Source organism: Schistocerca piceifrons, chromosome 10 (assembly GCF_021461385.2).
Source record: "Schistocerca piceifrons isolate TAMUIC-IGC-003096 chromosome 10, iqSchPice1.1, whole genome shotgun sequence".
NCBI lineage: Eukaryota > Metazoa > Arthropoda > Insecta > Orthoptera > Acrididae > Schistocerca > Schistocerca piceifrons.
Window position 1 is genome coordinate 126,236,485 of NC_060147.1, and position 16,620 is coordinate 126,253,104.

The 16,620-nt window shown below is 43.3% G+C and overlaps 1 protein-coding gene across 1 annotated transcript in view; it reads left to right on the plus strand.

Annotated features, from left to right (window-relative positions):
* The window catches only part of LOC124719047, a 29,050-nt gene extending 12,670 nt beyond the window's left edge, over positions 1-16,380 (plus strand). Inside the window, exons 2-6 of the mRNA XM_047244718.1 lie at positions 1,523-1,640; positions 3,980-4,110; positions 8,226-8,353; positions 11,610-11,706; positions 14,993-16,380. Coding sequence (XP_047100674.1) covers positions 1,523-1,640; positions 3,980-4,110; positions 8,226-8,353; positions 11,610-11,706; positions 14,993-15,179 — 661 coding nt within the window. The 3' untranslated portion in view covers positions 15,180-16,380. The remainder of the gene's footprint in view (positions 1-1,522; positions 1,641-3,979; positions 4,111-8,225; positions 8,354-11,609; positions 11,707-14,992) is intronic.
* The last annotated feature ends 240 nt before the right edge of the window (positions 16,381-16,620 follow it).

Genomic DNA, 16,620 nt, shown 5'->3' on the forward strand with positions numbered 1-16,620 from the left:
CACTTTGCTGGAGGTTTTGCCAAAATAATTCCAGTCTCAAACTCTTACACGCACAGTTCCGCACACGTTTTCCATGAACTGTGCTTCACATAAGACTCATCGATGAACAAACATTGTTTCATCGTGTGCGCCATTTTCTGTTGCATTCGACTCCTTACGAAACACGTCTATTCCTCTCACTTACTCGAACGTAATGACACAGTGAAGTAGTCTGGACAGAGCATGCAGGAGACGGGTATTAGCAAATGCATGACAGAAACACACTGGTGCATCGAAACCAAGACTTCCAGATTTTTCTGTGGTTGTTGTTGTTGTGGTCTTCGGTCCAGAGACTGGTTTGATGCAGCTCTCCATGCTACTCTATCCTGTGCAAGCTTTTTCATCTTCCAGTACCTACTGCAACCTACATCCTTCTGAAACTGCTTAGTGTATTCATCTCTTGGTCTCCCCCTACAATTTTTACCCTCCACGCTGCCCTCCAATACTAAATTGGTGATCCCTTGATGCCGCATAACATGTCCTACCAACCGAACCATTCTTCTAGTCAAGTTGTGCCACAAATCTCTCTTCTCCCCAATTCTATTCAATACCTCCTCATTAGTTATGTGATCTACCCATCTAATCTTCAGCATTCTTCTGTAGCACCACATTTCGAAAGCTTCTATTCTCTTCTTGTCCAAACTATTTATCGTCCATCCCATGTAGGCTTTCACGGCCGGCGTCTTCATCAGTAAACACTTCTGGGCTAAGTTGCCGTGGTCGATCTGTAGAACTTCTTCTCCCTGACGTTTCGTTCTCAACTACGGAGAACATCTTCCGAGGTGAGTCGACGACTTTATCGTCCATGTTTCACTTCCAATCAAGGGTACATTCCATACAAACACTTTCTAAAATGACTTCCTGACAAATCTTTACTCGATGTTAACAAATTTTTCTTCTTCATAAACGCTTTCCTTGCCATTGCCAGTCTACATGTTGTATCCTTTCTACTTCGACCATCATCAGTTATTTTGCTCCCCAAATAGCAAAACTCCTTTACTACTTTAAGTGTCTCATTTTCTAATCTAATTCGTTCAGCATCACTCGAGTTAATTCGACTACATTCCATTATCCTCGTTTTGATTTTGTTGATTTTCATCTTATATCCTCGTATCAAGACACTGTCCATTCCGTTCAACTGCTCTTCCAGGTCCTTCTGTGGTCAGCAGCTCTATTATTTATCGACAAATGTCAATTACGAGTCAGTCCATTTTCTAGAACAATTTTTATTTTGTCCAACCTGTATGTGGAAGAATGGTAAATGCCCTCTACCATACACTTCCCAGTTGTTTATCATGGTATGGATCTAAATTCAGAAGACATCAACAAGGAGGACGCTCTATGTACGAAAAAACTGAGCGTATAATTAGGTGTAAGTTGACTCCATTGGAGTCGAAAACACAGGCTGTGCGATGATACACAACTCTATCAGTGTGCTGTGTAACCGAAATCAAATCTGAAAGTAGGTGTTGTGTATTTTCAGGTACACGCGCAAGCACGGGGAGACGCAGCATGTGCAGAGGACGGTGAGAGACGAGTCTTGTGAAGGACCGTCATGTGTGAAGTATGCCGCAGAGGCCAGGCCGGTCACACACTACAAGGTCAGTACACTTTATGTTTAACTCTTAAGAAGCAAAGAATTACCTTAGACAGTCAAGCAGGTCGCATGAAAAATCTTCTTCTCGGTGGGGACAAATTACTACTGACGTTCTGCAGGGTTCAGTTCTGTGACCACTCATATTCTAGTTATATGCGTGGTGTCCCAGAGAAATAGTCAGCACTACTCAGGGATATGACAGGAACGGTCATTCGAAGCAGAAGACTTCATATGGACATATGTCCTCTTCCAAATAGTTACGGAGAAGAAACGTATTTAATGTACACAGTTAATTATGTTCTGTGTTATTCAGTACATCGTCAGGAATACACATGTATACAACAGCTAGTGAACACTGCAACATGTATTTATGAAGTATTAATTGAAAAAACATATATATTTAACACGTTCGCCTCTAATTATTACGCGATACGATACGATACTTCAGCGCCTGTGTTATTCTGAATTGCGTATTTAACCACCGACACCATGCGTGCGACTTTCAAGTAGAATGTCTCGCCTGTACGGAAATTCACATAATAGATGTACGTGTACGGGTTGTAGACACATGGATGACAACATATGGAATTTTGGGTCTGCCTGTGAGTCATGCTTGTATAGCCTAATTGTAAAGTGACTGCTCATGATAAACGAGAAATCTGGGTTTTAGTCCTGGTCCAGCATAAATTTCCATTGTCGTCATTCTGTTATTCTCAGGTTCGCCGATGACACTGTAATTCTGTCAGAGACAGCAAAGGACTTGGAAGAGCAGTTGAACGGAATGGACAGTGTCTTGAAAGGTTAATATAAGATGAACATCAACAAAAGCTAAACGAGGATAATGGAATGTAGTCGAATTAAGTCGGTTTATGCTGAGGGAATTAGACTAGGAAATGAGGCACTTAAAGTAGTAAAGGAGTTTTGCTATTTGGGGAACAAAATAACTGATGATGGTCGAAGTAGAGACGATATAAAATGTAGACTGGCAATGGCAAGGAAAGCGTTTCTGAAGAAGAGAAATTTGTTAACATCGAATATTGATTTAAGTGTCAGGAAGTCGTTTCTGAAAGTATTTGTATGGAGTGTAGCCGTGTATGGAAGTGAAACATGTACGATAAACAGTTTGGACAAGAAGAGAATAGAAGCTTTCGAGATGTGGTGCTACAGAAGAATGCTGAAGATTAGATGGGTAGATCATATAGCTAATGAGGAGGTATTGAATAGAACTGGGGAGAAGAGGAGTTTGTGGCACAACTTGACTACAAGGGATCGGTTGGTAGGACATGTTCTGAGGCATCAAGGAATCACTAATTTAGTACTGGAAGGAAGTGTGTGTGTGGGGGGGGGGGGGGTGACAATGGTAGAGTGAGACTAAGCAGTTTCAGAAGGATGTAGGCTGCAGTAGGTACTGGGAGATGAAGAAGCTTGCACAGGATAGAGTAGTATGGAGAGCTGCATCGAACCAGTCTCAGGACTGAAGACTACAACAACAACACACACATTTTGGATGTAAGTGTACAAAAGCATCTCATTACTATTGTTAAAACTGTACAAAATCCAGTGTCACAATTTTAACTCTATGGCATCATGTCGCGAATTTATCACACATATCAAATACTACGCTATGTGGTGAAAATCGGCACTGACTAGTTTCATTACAACGTCTAGTCGAAAAGTGGCCACAACAACAGCACTTTGAAAATACTGCAAGAGTGTGGTATTACATGGTGTACGTATGCATTTATGCATATAGACTTGAGTGGCGAGTGAAAGTTTGTACCGAGTCTGGAAATCGAACCTGGGTCTTCTGCTTACTAGGCAGTTCCATTAGCCACTAAGCCTCTTTGGATTGAGAAGGGAGACATTCTAGGGTCAGCCGCGCAATTGTGTGAGTCTCTGTGCGAAGGTGGCTTTGTGGCTAACGTACCTGCCTTGGTACAAATTTTCATTGGCAGCTTCAGTTTGTGTACATAAAACATTATCTGCATGGTAGTAAAGTCTTTGAAATTGTGTTGTTCCATTTGTATATTGTTGAAATGTACCACCCTGGTAGCTGAGTGGTCAGCGCGACAGAATGTCAATCCTAAGGGCCCGGGTTTGATTACCGGCAGGGTCGGAGATTTTCTCCCCTCAGGGACTGAGTGTTGTGCTGTCCTAATCACCATCATTTCATCCCCATCGACGCGCAAGTCGCCGAAGTGGTGTCAGCTCGAAAGACTTGCACCCGGCGAACGGCCTAGCCGACGGGAGGCCCTAGTCACACGACATTTACATTTTTTTGTTGAAATGAATGCTATACCACTGTCTGCTGTATGTAACCATGTGGATGGTATGTGTGTGCAGACCGAGGTGGTGTTCCGCACGGAGAGGCACTGCTGTGCCGGCTACCAGAGGTCCCCAGACACACCAGACGCCTGCGTTCCCATCTGCACCAGGGGCTGTCCTCAAGGAGAAAGCTGCACCGCACCCAACAGGTAAGTCCTTCCTTCATTGGAAACGTACTGCTTTCCATCTTCTGCATTTGCCCCTCTTTCTCCCTTCGGAAAATACACTACAGGCCATTAAAATTGCTACACCAAGAGGAAATGCAGATGATGAACGGGTATTCATTGGACAATTATACTAGAACTGACAAGTGATTACATTTTCACGCAATTTGGATGCATAGATCCTGAGAAATCAATACCCAGGACAACCACCTCTGGCCGTAATAACGGCCTTGACACGCCTGAGCATTGAGTCAAACAGAGCTTGGATGGCGTGTACAGGTATAGCCGCCCGTTCAGATTCAACACGATACCACAGTTCATCAAGAGTAGTGACTGGCGTATTGTGACGAGCCAGTTGCTCGGCCACCATTACCAGACGTTTTCAGTTGGTCAGAGATCTGGAGAATGTGCTGGCCGGGGCAGCAGTCGAACATTTTCTGTATCCAGAAAGGCCCGTACAGGACCTGCAACATGCGGTCGTGCATTATCCTGCTGAAATGTAGGGTTTCCCAGGGATCGAATGAAGGGTAGAGCCACGGGTCGTAACACATCTGAAATGTAACGTCCACTGTTCAAAGTGCCGTCAATGCGAACAAGAGATGACCGAGACGTGTAACCAATGGCACCCCATACCTTCACGCCGGATGATACGCCAGTATGGCGATGACGAATACACGCTTCCAATGTGCGTTCACCACGATGTCGCCAAACATGGATGCGACCATCACCATGCTGTAAGCAGAACCTGGATTCATCCGAAAAAATGACGTTTTGTCATTCGTGCACCCAGGTTCGTCGCTGAGTACACCATCGCAGGCGCTCCTGTCTGTGATGCAGCGTCAAGGGTAACTGCAGCCACGGTCTCCGAGCTGATATTCCATGCTGCTGTAAACGTCGTCGAACTGTTCGTGCAGATGACTGTTGTCTTGCAAACGTCTCCATCTGTTGACTCGGGGATCGAGACGTGGCTGCACGATCGGTTACAGCCATGAAGAAAAGATGCCTGTCATCTCGTCTGCTAGTGATACGAGGCCGTTGGGATCCAGCACGGCGTTCCGTATTACCCTCCTGAACCCACCGATTGCATGTCCTGCTAACAGTCATTGGATCTCGACGAACGCGAGCAGCAATGTTGCGATACGATAAACCGCAATCGCGATAGGCTACAATCCGACCTTTATCAAAGTCGGAAATGTGATGGTACGCATTTCTCCTCCTTACACGAGGCATCACAACAACGTTTCACCAGGCAACGCCGGTCAACTGCTGTTTGTGTATGAGAAATCGGTTGGAAACTTTCCTCATGTCAGCACGTTGTAGGTGTCGCCACCGGCGCCAACCTTGTGTGAATGCTCTGAAAAGGTAATCATCTGCGTATCACAGCATCTTCCTGCTGTCGGTTAAATTTCGCGTCTGTAGCCCGTCATCTTCGTAGTGTAGCATTTTTAATGGCCAGTAGTGTACGTACGACTTGGCGGTACCTTAGGGCACCATCCTGGGACCGTCATTACTCAGACTCTGTCTTACTTGTATGATAGCGAAGTGTGTCATTTCCATATCCATTACACAGCAACAGGCGACTCTATGTGACGTAACAGGTAGCAGTATTGCTGCAGTAGCAGTTAGAGAACGCAGGTTTATTTCAGACTGCTTAGCAGTACCTTTTTGTCCACTTGGCCTGAATACTGTACATCGCCGCCTACTTGATCCAACCTGTGCCCTGTGGACCGTGAAAACTCTATTCTGCCTCACGCAGGAGTCTGCATGTGAGGGGTTCTTGTTTCGAATCCTAACATTGCTAATTTTATTTTCGGAAACACTCGGTAATCAAAGTACCTCTTCACTCATACAGGCACTTTCACCTGTTAATTTCTGGTTTCAGGCGCTAACTACATAATTTGTTTTCATTTCAGATGTATTTCACTATTTTCGTTACAAAGGTCATCTAGAGATGATTCTTTTTTAAATACTGACATGTACAAATCAGCTATGAGATGTGAGTTCTGAACTGCTGATTCGGCAGTACTAAGCATCTGTAGCATCATCTTTTCTTAAGACTCCTCTTTGAACACTGTTATATGTGACATCCCATATCCTCCTGTTCGGGTGTGTTGATCATTTTAACTTGGTGTCACCGTTGATAATTTCCGAAATGTCAAAAGTTAACGATATCAAGGCAGAAAGAAGGACACTCATAGCTGCAGATTCCCCTGTAAGGGGTGAGTCAAGTGGGATGTAATGTTCCAGGGGATGGGAGTGCCGAAAGGGATGGAGGAAAGGGTTGAAGTATGGAGACGGAACATTGGTCAAGTAAGTTAGGGGTGTGAGGGGCGAGTGAAAATAGACCAAGGGGCAGTTAAGTACTCTGAGCCAGCTTTGCTATTGAATAATTTGCAGCACATAGATGTAAGATGGCGGGAAGATTCAGCTACTGTGCTCACGAACTATGGATTCTGAACCACTGTTTCAGTAGAATTTATAGACAAGAGGATTACATTAAATTTAAAAACAGTGGTACTTCCTTACATTTATAACGGCAACACCGTTATTTAAAAAATAACGTGTAATAAGAGACCAGCTACACGTCTAACGATACCGCCTACCACGCAACTGGGCCCGGGTTCGATTCCCGGCAGGGGACTGGGTGTTGTGTGTCCTTCATCATCATTTTCATCATCATTGACACGCAAGTCGCCGAAGTGGCGTCAACTGAAAAGACTTGCAATACAGCGACCGAACCCCGAAAGGGATATCCCGGCCAGTAAATGCCATGCGATCATTTCATTTCATTCTGCAAATGTAGTTGCTGTGGGATGAATGTCTCCATATATTCAGTGACTGGCAGTCCTGTTCTCCCGTAGGAAGCCATGGAAGAAGGCAGTGGAGCAACGTGGATAGCTGACTCCTGTGCCGATAATTCCCCATAACCATATTCATCCTCATCGTTCCATAGCCTGTTTATTCGTTCACTGAAGTCAACAATTTGTAAAATGGTAAAAAGTATACACGTCGATCCGTCTTTTTTTATGAGACAGTTCAAAACATGCACACAACACACAGTGCAACACACGTGCAACAATGACGCGATTGCTGTTTCATTGGTTCATTGTCGGTCAATGCAGATCCGTAACAAACAAAACAATAAACGCACTCTTCAGAGTTCTGCTGCGATGGCTCATTCGACATAGCGAGAGTGGCTTTACGTACGAGCTGAATACGACAAAGGAGTCGGTAGGAACTGTTACCCAACAAAGCCCCATCTCAATCTCCTCATGATTTCCTTTCACACACCTCCACTCAGTTCCCATTTTAGTCGCCTTCGATCCATTTCCTTCCTCTTCATCACCATCTTCTTCTTCTACTACAGCACTTCCCCCTTTCCTCACGTAACACTCATGTTCTATTCTTTTCTAGCTCATCATTTTTACAAACTTCCTCTCCAATTTACTAACACACTAAAATACCTCGGACTAACTTTAGACTGTAAAGTGATATAGAGACCGCACCTACTAATCAACCAACAAACAGCTCACAATAGACTAGATTATTCGCAGATACAACAGGGGACTTCTGAAGAAGATATTTTTAGAAATATCGGAACCTAGGTCAAGAGATAATAAACCTTTGTTTTGCAACTGCTTGGCCGATTTTTTCGACCTCTTCAAATTTACAAAGACGCTGTTTCGCAGCCATGTTCAAGATTTTGAAATCTGCCGTTTGTCAAAGTCAGTTCTCTCAATGGATTTCTCCATTTGCAGAGCATATCTTTGCTAGGGTGATCCCCCGTCCGTGACTGCACCGCTTACATACTTTTGCTACTGCGTCACGTGCCTGCAACGCAACCAGCCGGCATCAAACGTAGCGGTTTTCAGTGGTCGCAGTGTTTTGGCTGATTAGTGCATATCGATGCATGCATAATAGGGCCATCAATAACTGGACTCCGTGATGTTTTTGTGGAATGTTTACTTTGAAGCACACACTCCACAAAAGATTCATGGAATTTAGAGGCGCTATTTTCGTTTTGCTCTCACGCTCCAAAGTTCTTTCACTAGGTGAGACGCTTTGCAGGCACAAGGCTGAGACAGGAACCAATGTTTCAGGTGTGAATGCGCAGAGGGCCACGAGAGGGACTCCGAGGGGCGGTGCGTCCCAGTTTCCGCGCCTCTGCCGGAGGGAGAACCCAGAACCCTGCAGTCGCAGATCTTGTCATACGTCAGCTTGTTGCTAGGTGAGTACCGATACCTTGCATATTGTCTGTCATGTGCCAGGTCGTGGATTTAGTAGCACGTCCTGCCGACAAGTACTGAAAACGTGGTAATACAATGAGCCGTAATATGACATATTATGTCTCTCAAGAGATTGTATCAAATGTAATTATCCAGTAAATTCAGCTGCAGTTCATTTGTTGCCGATGGTGATTGAAGCTGTCAGGTTCTGAAGCAGCGATATATCGCAACTTTACGACCTTTTCCCTGTCGCTTATTTCTCTCATACTATGGATTCGTCAAAATCATCAGTTGTTTTCTATTATTTTTACATGTCAACACTTTTACGCCCCTACCCCATGGGACAAGGGTTCTTGGGGCGTCTTACGGAGCGGTATATTTTGTTCGGTAGTAAAGCATATGTGTACTGAATCTCGCACCCCATACTTAAGTGTGCTAGGAATGTTCTACACCTAAATTCTACAGCGTGTCCCAGAAGGAATGATCAATATTCAGAGATATGACAAGTACGATACAACAGCATGGGATTGTGACTCCGCATTAATATTTATTTCCAACCTAGTTTCAACAACAAATACAAATACCGCCATCATCAGTGGGTTCTTTGATTCTTATTTACTATATGTCTCAAAATAGTTTTACGACCTTAAAAAATGCTGTGACGTATAGTTTTACAATCGTGAAACCAAGCTGTGACGTATAGTAAATAAGAATAAAAAAAACCACTGATGACGGCAATATTTGACGCTAAAACTAATTGGGAGTAAATGGTTCAAATGGCTCTGAGCACTATGGGACTTAACATCTGACGTCATCAGTCCCCTAGACTTAGAACTACTTAAACCTAACTAACCTAAGGACAGCAGACACATCCATGCCCGAGGCAGGATTTGAACCTGAGACCTAGCAGCAGCGCAATTCCGAACTGAAGCGCCTTGAACTGCTCGGCCACAACGGCCGGCTTGGGAATAAGTAAATAAACACGAAAGTGTTTGCATCAAGACGGACTCATAGTCTCCTGTTGTTTTTGTACGCTAACACGGAGCAATGGAGGAGTTTCAAGATGAAATTATTGACGGGAACAAACATTTGAGGCAAAAAATGTCTAGTAAACATGGGCTGTGAAATGCGTGCCCCAAAGCTGTGAATGTTTCTTCATCTTCAGTGGTATCAAACGAATCTCTTCTGCTACAAGCTCTTTGGTTTCCGTATTTTGGGAGAAAAATGTCCAGCGTACAAGGGCTGTAAAACACATGGCTTAAATACTATGAAGGGCTCTATTCGTGTTCACTACTGTGAAACACGTCGCTTCTACTGAGTAAGTGTCCATAGCTCTTGAAGTGTGCGTTTTGGAGTCCCTGTTTACGCGACAATTTTTTCTTGTTTTAGTCCATACAATCTCCTTCCAAAATAAGCAAAGCAAAGACCTTGCAATAGAAGATGTTTTTTCACAGCATCGAAGATGCTACTAGGGTACGCTCTTTAGAGCCCATGTTCAGTAGACTTCTTCGCTTCCAACGATCGTTCCTGCCGTATTCCTGAATACTGAGCATTGCTCCTGGGACAACCTGCATTTCTCCAGACCGTACGTCATACTTGCACCAAATGTGGTTGCTTATGGCGTACCAGCTTTAACTCAGTTACCATCACATCACCACAAATTGGAGTGCAAAGGTTGTCTCTCACTCAGGGGAACATCTCCTGGGCCTTCATCGTATGTGTTCCAATTTGAGTTGAAATTACTCCAGACATCGTAGAGATGTCCTGAATTTACTGATCGCCGTCACGGCATGGATCAGTTATGGGGTCGAGTTTGTTTAATAGATGGCTGTTTCCATAAATGGAAAAACATCTGGTAATTTCTCTATTTTCTGATAATTGTTTTTATAGCATTTCTCTACAGAGTTCTGTGGGATCTAAACTTGGAATCCATCACAAAAAATGCATATGTTTAGTTCCCACTTTCTTACTCAAAGCAGTTTCTGCAAAATTTCTGACAACGATTGTGGATTTAAACGCAATTTATTCAGTTACTCAGGTATCGGGAGATCTTATTCCTACTGATAGATCGAGAAATAACTTGGTTTTTTAATGTATGAAAAAGTATGACAGTCGCTTGCAGCTTTCCTAGAGAAGTACTGGACATACAAGTCTTTACTATTTTTGCAGAAAGAAATCGGCGTCGCTCTAAATCAACGCGTATGAAGTTCAAAATGGTTCAAATGGTTCTGAGCACTATGGGACTCAACTGCCGAGGTCATTAGTCCCCTAGAACTTAGAACTAGTTAAACCTAACTAACCTAATGACATCACAAACATCCATGCCCGAGGCAGGATTCGAACCTGCGACCGTAGCGGTCTCGCGGTTCCAGGCTGCAGCGCCTTTAACCGCGTATGAAGTCAAATTCCACAGTTTCACTAATATTTACGCAATTATCAACATTTTATGTAATGGCTTTGCGTCACACTCTTCATCTTTTACTTCCTCTCTCTACTTATTTCGTACTGTAGATTTATCTTCTCCTCTTCGTTCTCTTTCGTCACATCTTAATCTTTTTCAGTTCATTATTCTCCATATATTTCTCTCTTTTTCTCTTTCTGTAAATATCTCTTGCTCTCTACTCTCATTCTCCATATATTTCTCTCATCTCATTTTTCTTTCTCTATATCTTTCTCTCTTGCTCGTCTTGCTATTTTTTCTGCCTCTATTCGTCTTCTTCCTCTTTCTCCATACTTTTCATTCACTTCTGATCCTCTTTCTCTATACAGCTCTCTCTTTTTTCTGTCCCTCCTTCTCCATATCAATATCTTATTGTGTATTCCTCATCTATAACATATTTGTCTCTTCCTCTGCTCTTATTTGTCTCTGAATCTCTCTCTCTCTTTCTCTCTTCGTTACTTTACTGTACTTCTAGCTTTTCGTTTCCCTCCTCATATTCATCTTTTCTTTTTCATATCTGATTATCTTACTCTCATTGTCTTTCCTTTCTATGTCTTCTTCCAGTCCCACCATATTTCACTCTTACTCTCACTCTCTCTCTCTCTCTCTCTCTCTCTCTCTCTCTCTCGGTGTGTGTGTGTGTGTGTGTGTGTGTGTGTGTGTGTGTGTGTGTGTGTGTGTGTGTCAGTTTGCTTGTATGGAAGATCGATATACTCTGAATTTAGAGCACTTTATTGTATCACCGTACATGACAAACTTATCACGGACTTTTTTCGAAGCACTTCCAATGTTGACGTCACTCCTCTGTTTACTTGCAGACGGCGTGAAGTCTCTACTCTGGGATGAAGGCGACCACAAGCACGCACACACCGCCGGCTCTCTGCTGCCGGCTCGCAAGGAAAACCTGATTGCAAGGTAAGCCGCATCGCGCACTTCATTCATAGCGCATGTGAAGGTCAGCAGGGCTTTGTGTGTCGTGCGACAAGAGACAGGAGGTTCCCCAGGAAGGCCGAGCATGCCACGAACAGCTGGCGGTAAGCACGTCGTCAAGGGCGAGCATCGACCTGAGAGCGATGCGTTGTAGCGGCGGTCATTCTGCGGAGTGCAGTGACCCGCACACGTCCGCCTCCTCAACAACACGGTCCCCTTAAGGAAATAATAAGATTAAAATCATATTACTGTGAACTTTTTAATTTACATTAGTCACAATTAACTGCAAATACCATCACTGACACAGCGAACGTACCATATGTACTGTATCTTACAAAATGTGCTGAAACTGACGGCCAGCAACCTCAATGCAAGCGTAACATCGGCGAATAAGACTCTGAAGCACCCTGATAAATACCCCTGATGTGTTTATAATTACATCACGGGCAGCTAATATTCTGGCAATTCCTTGTTTATACACTATGTGACCAAAAGTAACCGGACACCTGGTAATGCTGGAATTCAATATGGTGTCGGCCCACCCTTAGCCTTGATGACAGCTTCCACTCTCGCAGGCACACGTTCAATCAGGTGCTGGAAGGTTTCTGGGGGAATGGCAGCCCATTCTTCACGGAGTGCTGCGCTGAGCAGAGGTATCGATGTCGGTCGGTGAGGCCTGGCACGAAGTCGGCGTTAAAAAACGTCACAAAGGTGTTCTATATGATTTAGGTCAGGACTCTGTGCAAGTCAGTCCATTACAAGGATGTTACTGCCGTGTAACCACTCCGCCACAGGTTGTGCATTATGAACGGGTGCTTCATCGTGTTGAAAGATGCAATCGCCATCTCCGAATTGCTCTTCAACAGTGGGAAGCAAGAAGGTGCTTAAAACATCAATGTAGGCTTGTGCTGTGATAGGCCCACGGAAAACAACAAGGGGTGCAAGGCCCCTCCATGAAAAACACGACCACACCATAACACCACCGCCTCCAAATTTTACTGTTTTCACTACACACGCTGGCAGATGACGTTCACCTGGCATTCGCCATACCCACACCCTGCCATCGCGTCGCCACACTGTGTACCGTGATTCGTCACTCCACACAGCGTTTTTCTACTGTTCAATCGTCCAATGTTTACGCCCCTTACACCAAGCGAAGCGTCGTTTGGCATTTACCGGCGTGATGTGTTGCTTATGAGCAACCGCTCGACCATAAAATCCGAATTTTCTCACCTCCCGCCTAACTGTCATAATACTTGCAGTGGATCCTGATGTAGTTTGGAATTCCTGTCTGATGGTTGGACAGAAGTCTGCCTATTACACATTACGACCCTCTTCTAGTGTCGGCGGTCTCTGTCAGTCAACAGACGAGGTCGGCCTGTACGCTTTTGTGCTGTACGTGTCCCTTCACGTTTCCACTTCACTACTACATCGGAGACAGTGGACCTAGGGATGTTTCGGAGTGTGTAAATCTGGCGTACAGACGTATGACCCAAGTGACACCCAATCACGTGACCACGTTCGTAGTCTTTGAGTTCCGCGGAGCGCCCCATTCTGCTCTCTCACGACGTCTAATGACCACTGAGGTCGCTGATATGGAGTACCTGGCAGTAGGTGGCAGCACAATGCACCTAATATCAAAAACCTATGTTTTGGGGGGTGTCCAGTTACTTTTGATCACACAGTGTACACACATATAAATAAACAGCACAGTACGTGTAAACTTGTACACATGTTAATTGTAAGCAAGCTAGAAAACGGTTGTGCTAGACAAGATTACTTCCATATATCCTTAAGGAGGCTTCTCTGGCCGCAGCTTCCCTACCACAAATTGTTCAGTGGAGCATTCTCTATGTCCCGTTACATTTATGCCCGCTCTTATGAAAACTTGCTGTATTTTAATCACATTTTCATGGCAATGTGTATTGTTTTTTGCGCTGTAGGTGAACTATTTTTGATCTCGATATTGGTATACAAACTTAGATCATTAGATTTTTAAGTGGTATTGAACTGTGTTTGTATGGGCTCATGGGCGTGGGAAGAACTAAATAATGGAGCTAGAAAAAGACGTTTGGATTAGAAAAATGAATTTTTATTTATTTATGAACTGATGCACAGAATTATTTATGAGGCACCGTGATTCTTGGGGTGCGTGTCTAAAGACGAAAGGCTGATTTTCTAAAGCACCTCAGTTTTAACATGGTCGTATTGTTAACTAATATCAAATACCGGCCTTAATTTGAGGAAGAAATTTCAGAGGATGTACGTCTGGAGTACAGCATTGTATGGTAGTGAAACATGGACTGTCGGAAAACCGGAACAGAAGAGAATCGAAGCATTTGACATGTGGTGCTATAGACGAATGTTGAAAATTAGGTGGACTGATAAGGTAAGGAATGAGGAGGTTCTACGCAGAATCGGAGAGGAAAGGAATATGTGGAAAACACTGATAACGACAAGGGACAGGATGATAGGACATCTGCTAAGACATGAGGGAATGACTTCCATGGTACTAGAGGGAGCTGTAGAGGGCAAAAACTGTAGAGGAAGACAGAGATTGGAATACGTCAAGCAAATAATTGAGGACGTAGGTTGCAAGTGCTACTCTGAGATGAAGAGGTTAGCACAGGAAAGGAATTCGTGGCGGACCGCATCAAACCAGTCAGTAGACTGATGACCAAAAAAAAAATTGTTAAGTACAATGGAGCCGAAATATTAAACTGTCAAATTATAACCGCATCCTCACTTCCGTCTAGCTATTGAGAGAATTGAAACCCAAGACTTACAGCATTCGCGCAGCTACAAAAATCTTTAGACAACGTTGAGTGGAACACCTTCTCTTGAATGCTGAGGGTAAGAGGGGAAAAAATACTGTGAGCAAAACGTTATATGCAATTTGTACAGAAAGCAACCTGCAGATATCAAGACTCAGTAGTTGAAAACCAATAAAGGATACGAAGGGGGAATTTGGAAAAAGAAACAAAGCTCAGGCAGAAGAAATGAAAATACTAAGGTTTGCCGATGACATTGTAATTCTGTCACAGATGGCAAAGGACTTGAAAGATCAGTTGAATGGAATGGGTACTGCCTTGACACAGAGGTTGTAAGATACTGTCTTGACACAAAGGTTTAAATTGCACATCAATAAAAGTGGGTGCTGGAGTATATTTAGTCAAATCAGACGCTGATGAGAGAGTTAAGTTAGGAAATGAGACAATAAAAGTGTAAAACTATGGATTTTTCGATATTAACGTATTTATTTTTGTTACAGGGGTGCGACAGACGAATTCAGTGAAGAAGCTGGAGCAACCTGCCGGCGCAATGGAACTGCAGTGGAGAATTCCCTCCCGGCTGGAGCCCTGGACCAGCTCTGGAACAGCAGCTGCTCGTCTGACGCCCGCCCGCTCCTGGTTCCCCTGGCTATGGGCGGACAGCGTTTCGCCACAGCCGAGTTCTGATGACGTCACCGTGACAAGTCGCTGTGACGTCACCGCTGCGCGAAGCGGATCAGCTGCTGTGATCTTGCCGTCCCGTTCAACAGTGATGTCAGCTTCACGCACCACGGCATCCGGGGCGGTGTCATCGTTACCACAACACAACTCCTCTCATCGCTTTTAATTTATCGTTTCATCATTTCGTCTCTACCCCCTCTGCAGTTTTACATCACAACCCACTGTCGCTTTTTATTTATCGTTTTATCATTTCATTATCTATCTCTACAATTGAATACAACTCTACTCGTCTTCACTATTATTTTATCGTTTCATCATTTCGTTCTCTACCTCCTCTACAATTTGACACCACAACTCCCCTCAGCATCACTTTTAATTTACCATTTCATCATTCCGTTCTCTAGCTTCTCTACACTTTTACACAACTCCACTCATTGTCGCTTTTAATTTATTGTTTCATCATTTCGTTCTCTACCTCTTCTACAATTTTATACCACAACTCTACTCATCATCGCTTTTAATTTATCGTTTCATCATGTCATTCTCCATCTCCTCTACAATTTTACATGACTACTCAACTCATCATTGTTATAATTTATCGTTTCATCTTTTCCCCCACAATCTTCCACACGCTTGTAAATAGTGCTTTGGTTCGATATATTTATTTTAAATCAGTGTGCTGTTAGTACATAAGACATTGTAGTTACCTATTTATCACTTGTGCAGCTATTGCTGAGCAAGAAGACCAGAAAAACCTCTCGGTGTAAATACCTATTTTTCATTGAACGCAAATATTTTTATTCTCGTCTGTGTTTGACTGCTGTGATCGCCAATCGAAATACACAAAATGCCTGTGCCAGTCAGTTTAATGGCATGATTCCTGAGAACCACTAACACACTTAACAGTATTATAAATGAAGACCACGACTTATGGTATAGGTTCCTCCCTACGATTTCATATGCCAATGCATGGGAAATTTCACTATGACAGCAAATATTATGTTTCCGCATTTCAGGAATTTCACTCCATTTTTTTCGGAATGCTTCAGTGGAAATTTTAACACATTTTCTTAAGTGTGTCAAAATGTTATCTTACATATTTGTCACAGTAAGCTACCTTTAGAAGTCGCCAAGATTCTTGTAAGGTGGTTTTGCTGTTTAATATGCTTTCGAGTTGTTCGCATCACTGCCAAACGTTAATGTTCATTTTTACTAACACTTTGAACTACTTTTGTACTTTTGTAGATTTATTATTTATTTATTTATTTTTGCAATAAATGAGTGATTCAATCAAATTATTTTAATGGAGTTTACTTATCTGGATCCTAATTTCGAACTATGTAGATATGTTTCCTAATGCAATACGAGTTATGTTTTCTTGACTATGAAGATATTAATTCTTTTAGGATTAGGCAGTAGCACAGTAAAATATCAGCCACATTCGGTT